This window comes from Phyllobates terribilis, unplaced genomic scaffold (genome assembly GCF_046119375.1).
Source record: "Phyllobates terribilis strain yellow unplaced genomic scaffold, ASM4611937v1 Scaffold_2__4_contigs__length_985480577, whole genome shotgun sequence".
Classification (NCBI taxonomy): Eukaryota; Metazoa; Chordata; class Amphibia; order Anura; family Dendrobatidae; genus Phyllobates; species Phyllobates terribilis.
The window spans coordinates 362,651,821-362,668,133 of NW_027362762.1; the positions used below are offsets into that span (position 1 = coordinate 362,651,821).

At 43.8% G+C, this 16,313-nt stretch overlaps 1 protein-coding gene across 2 annotated transcripts in view; it reads left to right on the forward strand.

The window, feature by feature from the left end:
• CFAP47 (cilia and flagella associated protein 47) overlaps positions 1-16,313 on the forward strand; it is a 1,117,227-nt gene that overhangs the window by 109,237 nt on the left and 991,677 nt on the right. For both annotated transcript variants that reach the window (XM_073664712.1, XM_073664711.1), the window contains exons 14-16: positions 5,773-5,869; positions 6,174-6,390; positions 9,516-9,760. In XM_073664712.1, coding sequence (XP_073520813.1) covers positions 5,773-5,869; positions 6,174-6,390; positions 9,516-9,760 — 559 coding nt within the window. The remainder of the gene's footprint in view (positions 1-5,772; positions 5,870-6,173; positions 6,391-9,515; positions 9,761-16,313) is intronic.

The window sequence follows — 16,313 nt, forward strand, 5'->3', positions numbered from 1 at the left end:
GATCACATTTCTGTTGTGCGAGGTTGGGGGGAGAGGACAGAGGAAGGAAGCATGATTGTTACCTCGCCACCAACACAACAGGGACTTGGTGCTCCTGGATGCGCAACACACATGAGTGCCTTCTTGCTGCACTACCTGCAACATGACCCTCGAATTGTGAGAATTAGAAATAATCCTGACTACTGGGTTGCCACACTGTTAGATCCCCGGTACAAAAGTAAATTTGCAGAAATTATTCCTGCCATAGAAAGGGATGCATGCATGCAGGAGTATCAGCAGAGACTGTTGCAGAATCTTACATGTGCTTTTCCACAAAATACCAGTGGTGCACGTAGTGAATCTCACAGTTCCAACTTGCCAACCGTGGGACCGTCAAGTGTTCAGCACTCAAACCGTAACAGAACCACAGTATCTGGTGGTAACATCAATTTTGCGGAATCATTTCACCACTTTTTTAGCCCATCCTTTGCAAGGCCACAGGAGACAAGAAGTCTGACACATAGTCAACGCCTAGAGACGATGGTACAGGAGTATCTCCAAGTAAACATTGAAGCCACGACTGTGTCACTGGACCCTTGCTCTTTTTGGGCTTCCAATCTGGATAAATGGCCGGAGCTAGCCACTTACGCCTTGGAGATCTTGTCATGCCCCGCAGCCAGCGTTCTGTCTGAACGTGTGTTCAGCGCTGCTGGTGGTGTGCTGACAGATAAGCGCACGCGGCTCTCCACTGATAATGTAGACAGACTCACGTTCATAAAGATGAACAAATCATGGATCCGAAACGACTTTTCTACCCCTGTGTCATCCTGGGGAGAGTAAAAGCTTGATGATCGGTTAAAATCACCCTACCAACCGTTTTAAGCTTTCAAATTACTAATCATGTTTATCTGTATCTTGACTGGAAAATAATTTGGGCTTTGTAGCAGTGTGCAGCACTGATCCTATTAGGCCATCTATAATAAGCTTCACCAGATTTAAAATTAAAAATAATTTTTAGCTGCATCTAGCCCGGAAAATAATTTTGGGGCTCCGAGATGCGCAAGACACATAAGTGCCTTCTTGCTGCACTACCTGCAGCATGACCCTCATATTGTCAGAATTCGAAGTAATCATGACTACTGGGTTGCCACACTCTTAGATCCCCCAAACTTTTCGATCAACCTTTTCATTTTAATAAAGACCAAAAAAATGGTCATTTTTGAAATTATAAGCATTAGCAGGTTGTTAGAAACTGAAATCAAACAGTTTTCAACTCAAAACTTTATTCTAGGTGATGTTACATTTTCACATAGGACCCCTTGTTCGAAAGGAGCTTCTGAACTCTCTCGTCCATTGAATTTGTCAGGTTTTGGATGGTTTCTGCTTCAATTGTTTTGCATGAGGACAGAATACCCTCCCAGAGCTGTTGCTTAGATGTGAACTGCCTCCCGCCATCATAGACACTCCTTTTAATGATGCTCCAAAGGTTCTGAATGGGGTAGAGGTCAGGGGAGCATGGGGGTCACACCATAAGTTTGTCCCCTTTTATGCCCATATCAGCCAGAGATGCAGATGTTTTATGTGCAGCATGAGATGGTGCATTATCATGCAGAAAAATGATCTTGCTGTGAAATACACGGTTCTTCTTCTTGAACCATGGCAGGAAGTGCTGTTTGAGAAAATCCACATACATTATGGAGTTCATCTTTAGCGCCTTCAGGGATCCTAAAGGGGCCGACAATCTCTCTCCCCATGATTCCAGCCCAAAACATTACTCCACCTCCTCCTTGTTGGCGCTGTAGCCGTGTTTGCGTGGGGTGTCCATCAACCAGCCATCCTCCACTCCATTCATCTGGACCATCGAGCGCTGCACGGCACTCATCCGTGAACAAAACAGTTTTGAAATCAGTCTTCATGTAATGTTTGGCCCACTGGAGCCGTTTCTGCTTGTGTGAAGTGGATAGAGGAGGTCGACAGGATGGCGTATGCACAGCTGCAAACCTCTGAAGGACCCTGCATCTTGTTGTTCGGGGGACGTTGGAGGCACAAGCAGCTTCAAAAACTTGTCTGCTGCTATGACAAGGCTTTTTTGCCGCTGCTCTTTCAACCTGACGTAATTGCCTGTAGGAAAGAGTCCTCAATTTGCCCTTATCAGCACGCACACGTGTGTACTGTGAATCAGCTACATACTTCTTGATTGCCAAGACACTTCATCCTGATCATCGCACAATGTTGATTGTAGTCATGCCTTGACCTAAACACTCCACAATTTGTTGCTTCTCAGCAGCCGACACATCCTTTTTCTTTCCCATTTTGGCAGAAAATGTAGGCTGCTTAATAATGTGAGAGAGCCTTCTTAAGTAGTCTTGCCTTTCATTGGACACACCTGCCAAACTAATTAGCACAGGTGTCTGCAATTGCTTACAGTGATATAAAGAGCCCTGACACACATCACCATCAATGAGTTTAACTGACAAACAAACAAATTCTTCCCTTATCACTCCTAAACACTTTTTGCATAATAATTTGGAACGCGGTGTACATGTGCTTTTCCACAAAACACCAGTGGTTCACGTAGTGAATCTTACAGTTCTAACTTGCCAACCGTGGTCTGTATGGAATTGTTCAATAAAGGGCCCAAAATTAAGATAACATAGATGGGAGAGGTCTCTATGAATAGGAATTCCTAAGTATTTGATACCCTGTGAGGGCCAGGCAAAGGGAAAGTTGGACTGGATGGAATCCTATATGGATTTAGGGAGGGAGACATCGAGGGCCTCAGACTTCGCTGCATTGATTTTAAAATTTTACCATGTAACAAAGTGATCTATTTCAGCCATAACAGCAGGGATGGATATATGTGATTGAGTGATATATACTAGGACATCATCAGCAAATAGAGAGCACTTGTACTCGGTGCCTCCCACCTCAATCCACCTAATATTGGGGTTATGGCGAATTGATGAGAGCAGGTGCTCCGTCACTAGGATGTATAAGAGAGGGGACAGAGGACATCCCTGCCTTGTCCCATTGGTGATTGTGAAAGGTGATGAAAATGTTCTGACGCACCCCCTGGGCCTTGGGACACCCGGAGCCGGACCCTTTTTGGTGGATGCTGGTGGTTGTAGTCTTCGTGGCGGCGATCCGGTTCCGTGGCTCAGGGCGGTCAAACCAGTGGCGGAACTATTTATGTGGTTTTGATGTTTAAATGTCCGACTACGCCACCCGTGGATTGCGGTCAGAGTGAACCGCCGCTACAGGGCAGACCGCTAAGGCTGGTGTTGTGGGTGCAGCAGAGCGTAGCATAACTCCCCACGGGAGGAGTATAGCCTCAGGGCAGTGTATGCGGAGGATGGGGGTGATGGTGCAGGGCAGCAGCAGTAACGACACGGAGTCAGTGATGCAGTTCAGGGCCTTTACTCACAGTTCTTATTATCCAGACCACGTCTGCAGGTAACGGCTGCCCACGTCGTACTGTGCTCACCAGGTGAGGGGCTCAGACAACTCCCAGATAACTTTGGAGCGCTTCACAGGACCCCCTTTGTGTGTCCTTTGTCTGGCCTTTCTTACCAACACTTCTGTCCGGCTGCCTCGGGCCTCCTCTTGGTAAACTTGGCGCCAGTTTCCCTGACCCTATGTGGTGCCTTCCTAGCGGGTGGAGCAAGGGGCTGCGCCACATAAAATGTCAGAGCCTCCGGTTTCTAGCTGAGGGTCGTTTCCTGCCTCCACTAGTTCGGGGACCGGTCTCCCCCTTTGGCCTGACCCCTCCACGCAGGTGGATTCGGGCGTGCGGTGGCGACTCGCCCGTCCGCACCCCTGGGATCCCTTCATTCCTCGTTCCTGGAGCCTTCTCCGCTCCTCTTCCTTCCTTCTCCCTCTTGCAGGCCTGGGCCTCTGTTACTAGGCCCGCCTCCGGAGCAGAGCTCATGCAGAGCCCCTGCTCCCTGCCACTTCTGCTCAGACTTCTCTGCACTGAACTAAGATGGTGCCCACCTTTTATACTCCCTTCTCAATGCACCCAGGAACTGCTTTCTCCCTGCTCCTGCACTGCAGGGTTCCCCTTCCTCAGTGTTCCCTCCCCCCACTCCAGCCAGGGACAGGGACTGTCGTGCCCATCTCAGGGGCATATTGGTCGCCCTGCCCCACGGCAATGTGGTGTAATGCATGCAGGTGTCGGGTCCTGATCCACACTCCATCCTTATCTGAGAGTGAGATATCACACCTCTGGGTGAGGTGCAATACGTCTGTAGCAACCGAGCCCTCGGTGCTACAGTTCCATTTATCTTCAACCTAGGTGACGTATTGTGATACAGGGCCGTGATTTTGGCTATAAAAGGGTCCCCTAGACCCCTACCCCAAGCTTTTTAAGAGAATCATATATGGCGTGCCAGGAGACTCTATGGAATGCTTTCTCAGCATCCAACGAGAGTATCTACTTACAAATTTTTAACTGCATCTAGCCCAGGAAATACTTTGTGCCTAGTAGCAGTGTCTGCTAGTCAGCGGATTATCCCGGCTGTTAAGCAAGCTACACCACCTGTAGTTTGGACACTTAATTTTTTCAAAGGAAATGCTTCGGGACCACGGGATACTTAGTGAAGAGCATCAGGAGGCACCCCAAGGCATAGGGGCTGGGACTGGCACTAGGATGCCTTGCGGTGGACAGCTGAGCTCGATCCTTATAAAAGCTTTTTAACTGCAGCAGCTTTAGTGGACGCTACTGGAGCTGGAATTACGCGGCTGCTGGCATGAGACTTGCCCTCCAATAGATCCTTGTAAATGGATTTAAAGTGTATTCATTCAAATTAGAGGGACAATTTAAATTAAAAGCTTAGAGCTGCCTCCACCACAGGGGGGCTCTCTCGACCCACCAGCGGACAGGCACCAGTATTGGGAGAGGGGGGCTGGCCGTCAGGGTTCACCGCGGCTCTGGCACAAACCCGGCGACACGGAGGTGGCACGGGCAGGAGCGGACTGGCCGTCTCGGCTTCTCACTTTTTGGATTTTAGAAGGGCATGACATGCCTATATCTGTGTCTCCCCCTCCTTTTACTCCTCCACCTCTTTTCTTTTCGCATGACTATATGTACTTGTCACTTTTCCATGTGTTAGTTGTGTCTTCTGAGCAGTTTGTCAGCTTTTGGACACCTTTGAAGGTGTTTTCTATGTGTTTCTATGTGTTTTTGTTTGCCTGCCATTGGTTTTAACGGTGTTCGAAGGTGTTCGACGAACAGTTCGACGAACAGTTCGGCGAACACACGGGTGTTCGACGAACCGAACCGAACTCGAACACTACGGGGGTGGCTCAACACTACTCAGCACCTCTGATATCTCCAGTATTAGGTCAGATAGACAGGTTGGAAGGTTGGACAGCAATGTGAGCAGCCTCTTCTTTCCTCAGCACCCCTGGTATCTCTAGTAATAGATAAGATAGATAGGGTGGACAGCAGTGTGAGTAGCCTCTGCTTACTTCAGCACCCCTCGTGTCTCCAGTATTTGATCAAAAAGACAGGATGGTCAGTAGTGTGAACAGCTTCTTCTTACTTCAGAATTCCTGGTATCACCAGTATTGCATCAGATAGAGAAGGTTGACAGCAGTGTGAGCTGCCTCTTTTTACTTCAGCACTCTTAGTATTTTTGTGTCTGTCACAGGACCTACAGTACTTGCTAATTTATCTCCTGGGCCCTTGTGTGCAACACATTGTACCAATGATATGTTCGCTCGATGTCCATGATGCTCTGACCATGATACAACAATATTTTTATCACTACACTTTCTGACATTTTCCCATAGATTAATGAAGGTCTTAATGCAATGCCTCGTACTTCAACGGAGAAGGAAGACTGCAGTCTTGTTCTGACACCTCAGCAACTTCACCGCATACTTATCGGTAAGACTTGACATATGAAATATGTATGTGAAAGGCCCTGAACAATAACTGTTCTTTTCAGACTGTATTCAAACTTGAGATGTTCAACTATATAATTAATGTTAGAGATAAATATATAAATGTGCAAGGAAGCAGACATCTCTGAAAATTAATATATGAATGGTTTGAACTAGTTCGGCAGGTAGCTTATTTATTTTTTCCCAGACACTTAAATAAAAATGCAGTGGAGCTTATCAGAATTTAATTAAATTTGTCTTTTTGAAGTTTTTAACATTTTCTTGCACTTCTTTTTTAACTCTTACAGGTCCTACTACAATAGACTTTGGTGAAGTCTGCATTCGCTCCACATCAGTTAAAGAAATGAATATCATAAATAGTCTTCCCACGTACATTTGGGTTCAGGTAGAGATTGATTGCGAAGAGCTGCAGCAAACCAGCCCACTTTCTCATGTTGTGCCACCAATGTCAAAGACGGAGATCCCAGTTGTCTTTGAGACAAATGTCCTGGGAAAATTTAAGAAGTAAGTGCAAACATATATTTATTATTAAATATACATGGTATTCCATTATGTTCAGCCTGTCGGATTACTGTTTCAGAAAAACACATTTAAATTGTAAGTGAAATATCTCAGACATCATATCATGCTTAGTGAGTTGATGCACATAAGCAGAACTGAGGTAGTTAATCTGAAACAATCTGGATTTACTGTCAAAGCAGAAACCTCATAAATTTACAGCACTTGTTCCTGAGCTTTAAACCCACGCTATTCTAAATTGACGGTGCAGGGTTAAAGCTCTTGGTCGTACAGTATAGCAGGAGCAGGTGCTGGGCCCAGCTTTCAGCCGGGGATCCTGGGGAGAAGACAGAAGCAGTTTATTACCTCTTCTGTCTTCTATTGTGTAGCTGGCTGCATAGCGCTAAAGGAGCGCTATGTGGTGTACAGAAGCATTGACACTGTCAATGTTTCTGTAGGACCTAGCGATCACATGATCTCTGGCTATCTGCTGACATAGCAGAGCCATTTGTGTAACACATTATATAAAACATGTGCAAAAACCAAATTGTAATAGAAAATAAAAAGGTCCCACCTAAAAAATAAATGTTTTTTTTCTTCCTTCATTTAAATTATATAATATTACATACATATAACAAGAAAACATAAAACCTTTAACTTGGAGTTCTTGATGCTTGTTGATGCAATAAACATCTGTTAGCTGGAACTCAGTGATGAAGGCTATCTCCAAGTGCAGCTGTGGATGCCTAATGATCGGTGGTGCAGCCAATATCTTGTCCCAAGTGGTCAGTGGAAGACCAAATGCCCTGTACTTTCTGTTGTGCATAGTGACCTGATTCCTTTTGTTTAGAGACCATATAATGCCTGCTGTTCTAGTGGAGATATCCCGAGGTTCTAAAAGAGACTTTGTACATCTGATTTTCAAATACCGGCTTAATCTTGAGCTTTCGGGAAACCAGGCTTCATTCTAAAGTTTTGGAGTAAGGGCTCGCTCCCACTTGTGGTTAAACCGGACGAATGCAATCCGATTAAAAATCGGACTGCATTCATACCATTTTAATCCTATGCTTGTGTTCTAAATAGCGTTTTTTTTTCCTGCTCCGATCGGTTCGCAATCGGACAGAAAAAAAATGCAGCATTCTGTGAGTACTTGCGGAATTCGGATCGCACGCACACATATAAGTCTATGGGTGCGTGTGAAACATCGCACTGCACTCGGATGTCAGCCGAGTGCAGTGTGATTCCCACCAACACCAGCTACAGAGGAGATGGAGAAATTACTTTCTCCTTCTCCTCCGCACCTGTGCTGTGATTCTCTCATGTGAGAGGATCGGCGCACAGAGCACTGACACTTGGATCACACTCGCAGCAGAGCAGGAGCCGAGTGTCATTAGTATCTCACATCGGATGCTCTCACATCAGATGTGATTCGCTAATGGGACTCCGGTCTAAAAGGCAAGTTCAAACCTACTGTCATCTTTGCAAATGAATATTCTATCCCAGAGGAAAGAGAAAATCAAGTTTGAATCTTTATGTAAATGAAGGTGCAACTGTATCGAAGACAAAACAATTCCAGGCTCGTGCCTGATCCCCCATTTTATTTTCCACCTAGCACTACCACCATGGGCTTGGCTAATGTTTTTGTAGGGCCGCTCATAACAGTAACGTAAAACAAACATCAATTAAAAAGGTTGCCCATTAATTGGATAACCCCTACTTAAATACTACATTGCTCGATGTAATACAAATATCTTATACTCACCTCCTGTACCAGCATCATTCTAGAAATATCGGCACCGGGGCTCTCAATGCTCGTGCAACATTGTTATACCCCGTGAACCCTGCAGCCAATCAGCAGTCACTAATGGGCTGCTGTGCTCTTATTTCCTTTCGATGTATGATGTTTGTGAGTTATTTTACATTGGGGAATGTATTTTTACAAAGGAGTTGTCTGAGTTGTGGACAACCCATTTAAGTTCTTGGGGTAGCATTACTTGGGGAATCGGTGCACTTTCCTGGATTCAGACCACCCTCGCAGCACTCACATCTTCCTTACATAAAGATTCATAAATCAATTTACTTAGCAATAAAATATCCTATTGCGTCCACCATTACATATTTGAACTTGTTTTTTACCTACCCTACCCAACAATGTCATTTTTTTGGTGACCCTAATTCTCCTGACAAGTTCCCTTTAGGAGTCACCGGCCTGTCCCAGCGGCGGGCACCTTGACTGCTCACAACGGTCTACTAACATAATTGCTTTGGCAGAACCAAAAGCCTGAATTACTAAGGAACAGTGCTTTGACATCTTAGGGAGTAAGTGGAGCAGAAAGTGACCTCTTGACTTTCATGATTGTTTGTGTGTTTGGGAAAGGCCTTCACCAACCCTACAAAAACACTAACAACTGTGACGAAGATGGCTTGCCCTTATGCTTTCAGTAATTGTTCATTGCCAAAAAAAATGTACCATAAAAATACCATAAAAATTAACGTTTATTGATTATTTCTTAAAAATAGACACTTAGACATATAAGATTATCACCAAACAAATAAGGAAGGTTCAATCTGGTCTCATGACTTCTCTTTTTATCTTATCATAATTTAGGTATTTTACCATTCTGATGTATCCATTTAACACCAATGACATATATCCCTATGTACCTCACATACTTACTGTAAGTTTTAGTTTCACCATTACTGTAGATATTTTTCATTTACTTGTCCGACAAGCAGTTAACATCATAAATGACTATTGCACCTCTGGGAATAACCTTTTGGTTACTGTCAGCATTTTATTTAGCACTGCGGGCATCACCAGGACTTTATATCCTCATTATTAATAGAAGGGATCTTTAAACGCATACTTTCATCAGCCACCTTTATGGGCTAGCAAGGTGTCCAGATGCAAAGCTCTGTGACCCCAAGGCTCTAACTAAGAACAAGTGCAGCACAAATAATAGCAATATACTATATATATGAACAGGCTGTTTTCCCAGAACGATAAGACATTAAACCAACGGGCATGTTTTATGTATTCCACCCATAATGCTGACTGTTCTTATATTATTACTGTCCTTGTAAAGCCAAACAGACAGAATAAAACATATTGCTCTGATTATGACTTGCAGGTCAATTTCCTACTCGGTGAATAACAAGCACATCGGACACATCTTAGTAACTGCGAAAGCAGTTCCCATTGCCCTTGAGCTGTCTTCTCACGAGCTGGTTCTGAAGCCCAACAACGACTTCTTAGCTGAGACAGGATTTAGATCGTCCATAAGATTGTATAATCGCAGGAATCATGCCGCTGAATTTAGCTGGAAGCCAATCATAACAGAAAAGGGAATTGCTTTTTCGATACGTCCTGCAAGAGGTAAAGAACGACAGATTGTTACTTTTCACAAATGGAAAAAGAATGTAAATCTCTGTATGAACTGACTCTGATAGCATCATACCGTATTTAAGCTCCAATAATGAATTCCCGTCTTCTTATTCACAGTTGGACTTATATTCCATAATTTATCATTGTTTTCTTTTCATTGCTATATAGTGTCTTGTTCTGCAGCCCGCAGCAATTTACACATACAGATACAGACAGAAGAGATAATGCAGAGATTGCTACTTTTACATTCCTAGTCTTAAAGTTGTGCATTTTTAATGTCCTTTACTACAAATACTAAGAGAAATATACACTAATATACAATTCAGCCTAAAAACAACATTTCCACATATAGCTCGAGAATATAGAATTTAAAGTGAGCATCTAGATATGTAAATTGCAAGTCTAAGCGCCACTAGTCAGTAGTGATCTATGAGCACACATGCGAAAAGTGACAAGGGAAATGGATGCAGATTGTAGGGTAGCACAGGTGGGGGAAAGATCCACATTCACTTTTAAGACAATAGATAATCAAATTCTGGGATATACACTGCTCAAAAAAATAAAGGGAACACTCAAATAACACATCCTAGATCTAAATGAATGAAATATTCTCATTGAATACTTTGTTCTGTACAAAGTCGAATGTGCTGACAACAAAATCACACAAAAATCATCAATGGAAATCAAATTTATTAACCAATGGAGGCCTGGATTTGGAGTCACCCCCAAAATTAAAGTGGAAAAACACACTACAGGCTGATCCAACTTTGATGTAATGTCCTTAAAACAAGTCAAAATGAGGCTCAGTATTGTGTGTGACCTCCACGTGCCTGTATGACCTCCCTACAATGCCTGGGCATGCTCCTGATGAGGTTGCGGATGGTCTCCTGTGGGATCTCCTCCCAGACCCGGACTAAAGCATCCGCCAATCCTGGACAGTCTGTGGTGCAACGTGACGTTGGTGGATGGAGTGAGACATGATGTCCTAGATGTGCTCAATCTGATTCAGGTCTGGGGAACGGGCGGGCCAGTCCATAGCTTCAATGCCTTCATCTTGCAGGAACTGCTGACACACTCCAGCCACTTGAGGTCTGGCATTGTCCTGCATTAGGAGGAACCCAGGGCCAACCGCACCAGCATATAGTCTCACAAGGGGTCTGAGGATCTCACCTCGGTACCTAATGGCAGCCAGGCTACCTCTGGCAAGCACATGGAGGGCTGTGCGGCCCTCCAAAGAAATGCCACCCCACACCATTACTGACCCACTGCCAAACCGGTCATGCTGAAGGATGTTGCAGGCAGCAACCCCCATCTGTGGACGTTGGGCCCTCATACCACCCTCATGGAGTCGGTTTATAACCATTTGTGCAGACACATGCACATTTGTGGCCTGCTGGAGGTTATTTTGCAGGGCTCTGGCAGTGCTCCTCCTGTTCCTCCGTGCACAAAGGCGGAGGTATCGGTCCTGCTGCTGGGTTGTTGCCCTCCTACAGCCCCCTCCACGGCTCCTGGTGTACTGGCCTGTCTCCTGGTAGCGCCTCCAGCCTCTGGACACTACTCTGACAGACACAGCAAACCTTCTTGCCACAGCTCGCATTGATGTGCCATCCTGGATGAGCTGCACTACCTGAGCAACTTCTGTGGGTTGTAGAGTCCGTCTCATGCTACCACGAGTGTGAAAGCACAACCAACATTCAAAAGTGACCAAAACATCAGCCAGAAAGCATTGGTACTGAGATGTGGTCTGTGGTCCCCACCTGCGGAACCACTCCATTATTGAGGGTGTCTTGATAATTGCCAATAATTTCCATCTATTGTCTATTCCATTTGCACAACAGCATGTGAAATTGATTGTCAATCAGTGTTGCTTCCTAAGTGGACAGTTTGATTTCACACAAGTTTGATTTACTTGGAGTTATATTCTGTTGTTTAAGTGTTCCCTTTATTTTTTTTAGCCCAATATTGTACACGATCACGTTCTTTGGGTATGAGCTGACATAAATCTGTCTGGAAAACTATAATATAACTTTTACAGTTTTTTTAAAGAGGTGCTCGCATCTCTAATTTTGAGGAACACACTTCTCATCTGCCTCCCGACTTTCTGCTTTGTGGTGGGCGATGCCCTCCTGAAGGTTGGCAGTTCGGAGCAGCCTGCTTCAAAGCGGCAAGGTAGCCATACCCAGCTAACCAGCGACCACTCTGAAACTGCAAGGTGGCTGGTAACCTAGGCAATGAGCTATGCAAGATAAATGATATAATCCCTCTGTTCTTGAGAACAGGAAAGATTTTGATTAAAAGATAAATTGCAGATTGCTTGTTTTTAAATGGACATTCCAATTTTTCTAATTTAAAGGGAATCTGTCAGCAGGTTTTTGCCATGTAATCTGAAGAAAGCATGCTGTAGGGGTTAAAACACAGATTTCAGCAATGCTTCTCTTATCAAGCTCCAAGGTTTTGTTTGCTTACAATGATTGTTTTATCACCAGGAGCTTATTATTGCTGGGACACAGCAGCACGTGCATACTAGTCCGACACGCCCCTCCTGTGGTAAGCAGCTCACAGTTTATAGACATTGTGTATATAGAGCCTGATGTGGGCGGAGTTAGCTTCCTCAGCTCTGCTGTATTACTAAATCTAAAAGCTCTGATTGTATCAGAACGGCTGCACCCAGTCATCTAAGCGATACATCGCTGCATTCAGCTTCTTTTTGCTTACACCACGCTGCTGTCAGATGAGGTAGAAAATTCTGCTGACGGATTCTCTTTAAGAACATGAGACAACTCCTTTAAGAGCTCTTTTCTCTTTAGGGTATACATATGGTCTTAATACAACCTCCGAGGTGTGTGAAGCCATTAGGACTTGTTCACAAATGGGCATATTTTTCTCCTGGATCATAGTGTATTACAACAGCTGCAAAGAGGATAAGATTTTACCAGCACAGCAGCAGAACTTGACCTACAGTGCTAATTTTGACATGCTGCAGATGTTCATGACACATTTCACTTTTTCACCACATACATCACTCTGACACATGTAGCAAAATATGTGGCACAAAATTTGCATGCGTGAACTTGCATATGTGTACGTGTTGCATTTTAACCATTTAACTACCAGAAATCAGAATTTTAAACACACTTGCCATGTCTGGACTGTAAGATGATGGAGAAGACAAGAGAGACAATCCCACCTAGGGTATTATCGTTTGATGCCACTGGGTAGGGGGTGAAGATAATACTCACCTGGTTGGGTTGTGTATGTCACAACACCAATAAATGTCCATAATGAATAAGCTGCTGCAGTCATGTCTGCGGATAGAAAAGGTCCCTCTTCAAATAATTTTGAGATGTACTTGAGAGGTTCACATTTGAATGACGTCACTGCTGTATAGAAATAATCGTCCCACTTTTGTAGCTGTGCTCCAAGTAATCTTTATTACGTGTTTCGGGTCCGTTCTGCTCCCTTTCTCAAATATAACTGCATACAGGGGTCAATGCAACGGGGGAGGGGGGGGGTTAAATTTGAATGTATTCTAGCATGCATTGGCACGTTTATTTTCATATATTTAAACCCCCATATAGCATTAACCCCTTTATGTAGTTTTATTTGAGAGATTGTTCTGTACGGACCCAAAATCTACACAGCAGCAGAGTCATTCAAACATCAACCTCTTCTCAACTACCCCTCAAAGCTTAGATCATAGCATCATATTAGCTTCCAATCTTAGCCTTCAGTATTCAGGATACAACACTTGTTGGAAGGCAGGTAACAGTGTTGGCTCAGTGTAAGGCCTCCTTCTCCCGCCCGTGTTTCCACCATGTGTTGTTTTCACGGATACCACACGTACCCATTGTAATCTATGGTGAGATTCACATGTCCATGTTTTTCACGGACAGTGTGTCTGTGCAAAACACATGGAGACATGTTCATTTTTTTCTGGCAGCTCTGATGACAGGTGGCATCTGTGTGATGCACGTGTTCAACATCCAAGATGCTATAGTGTTAATGGACCCTGTAACAAGCATTTAAAGTTTAAGGGATACTGCAGAATTCTCTAAACATTGAAAGCATTCCCATCTAAAGTACTATCATATATGGGGCCCTGTTAGAACCACACACAATAAATATGCTCTGGACGTCCACCTGGATTAGCATCACACCAGACAGTATCATCCCAGCACATCATGGATCCATATTGGGATCCATACATGGTCAAAATACTGCAGACCAATAAAAAATAAGATGATACACTTATTTCTTTAAAGATGTTCACATTCCCATCCCGGGCTTCAATCTTGGATGGAAATGTTCTGGTTAGTTTATGTTATGAGAATTTTATTAAGACAATACTTTTCTGACTTATTCTCATAGAGTCCACTAGAATATGGACCAGCTTATATGATTGCACCGTTCCGAAATCAATGACATTGTGTATTATCATAGGTCATTTGACCAGATATAATTTTTTCTATTTGCACTTCAGCCCTTTATTGTTGGGTGATGGTGGTAATTTTGTTAGGAGGTCCTAGTAGGGTCATGTAGCGATAGCCTATGGTGAGCGGGGGTGCCATATCAAATCTTAGGGTGCCAACCTCCACGCTAAGGCAGGGACAGTGAGGGCTAATCCACTTCTCTCACCCCTTCAGAGATTTTTTTTTTCAATTTTTGCTCATTTTGGGGACATTTTTGGATCCTTATTTTACATTGTATGGTTAATTTTAATTATACTCATTAAAAGGTCATTTTTAAGGGGTTTGATCTTTTTGGTTATACTGTTATCTCTCCCCTTATTTAACCTCACAGTGAGTAATACATGACCTTTTTTTCATGTTCTCACCCGTTTTATATATGAGAGCCGATAAGAGTTCCCACATCTTGTGTCTTTTTTTTCTTTTTGGCTACTAATCAGATATGTTACTCAAAATTTTACTGTCATCTGCATAAAAAATGCTTGGCCTCTTTAGTTCTGATGACCATATGGTGATATCTTCTTGGAAATATAGACAAACAATAAGTGACATATGAATTCCTGCAGATCATGAGCTGCTATATTTAGTTGTTTCTGAGCATCTAAAGTTCTGCTTGGGTCATATTTTAAGCCAAAAACATGATTTTCCTCTTTGTATGTTTTTGATAACTGTTTTTACAATGTGCCAGGTGCATGTACAAATGTAGTAGAAGGAAAAAAGCCTTCAGGAGAATTCTTGCAGGATGTGTCAAAGATGAGGAGAGATTGCCATCTGCTGGTCAGACAAATGGAACCAAGATGTGTTAGAAAAGTTGAAGGGGGAGCAGATTTAGACGCTGGACCCGGTCAGATGACTTCCAGGAATTATTTCCTGAATATAAAAGTCCAGCGCACCAAGCCTGAGGCAGGATTGGTGCAAGCTGCAGAGAGGAGCAGACGTGCTCCCGACGTGCTGAGAAGCCCAGCGTGGCAGGCCTGAGCCAGAGGCCTGCGACACATAACAGCTGTACACCGGTGGATGAACTCACAGAGGTGCTTCAGGTGCTGCGCCTGCTGAGGAGAGTCGGGACCTGTTTGCGGTGCTGAGTGAGTTCGCAGGACCCGACGTCACCCGCCAACAGACTAGGCCTGTATCCCCCTACGCAAGGCTTGAGAGACTGCCTCCAACAGCCAAGCAGAGAGGAGCTGGGAGAGGGCTGAGCTGGGAGAGTCAAACCAGTGGAAGCAGAGGAGCTACACTAGTGAGCAAGGCCGTCACTTCCACTGTTCACCTATGGTACCAGGGGCTGGGTTTAGGATCTCAGGTTGAAAGGGGACCTTTTGCAGTGGGAGAAGCTAAACTTGATTTGATTGACTTTGTCCGGAAAAAAACTTGCGGCCCAGCATGAATAACCGGTGACCCCCGCTAGGGCCATATACAGTGTTAAAGAACTAACGTGGTGACGCCCACAATTGGGTGCATCATACTACCTTGAGAGACTTTGCATTATTACTTCAAATTACCGTTTGTTATCCCTGTTAAGCTCATCAAGAGAATGCCAAGAGTGTGCAAAGCAGTCATCAAAGCAAAAGGTGGCTACTTTGAAGAACCTAGAATATAAGACATATTTTCAGTTGTTTCTCAGTTTTTTGTTAAGTATATAATTCCACATGTGTTAATTCATAGTTTTGATGCCTTCAGTGTGAATGTACAATTTTCATAGTCATGAAAATACAGAAAAATCTTTAAATGAGAAGGTGTGTCCAAACTTTTGGTCTGTACAGGATAGACCAAAAGTTTGGACACACCTTCTCGTTTAAAGATTTTTCTGCATTTTCATGACTATGAAAATTGTACATTCACACTGAAGGCATCAAAACTATGAATTAACACATGCGGAATTATATACTTAACAAAAAACTGAGAAACAACTGAAGATATGTCTTATATTTTAGGTTCTTCAAAGTAGCCACCTTTTGCTTTGATGACTGCTTTGCACACTCTTGGCATTCTCTTGATGAGCTTCAAGAGGTAGTCACCGGAAATGGTTTTCACTTCACAGGTGTGCACTGTCAGGTTTAATAAGTGGGATTTCTTGC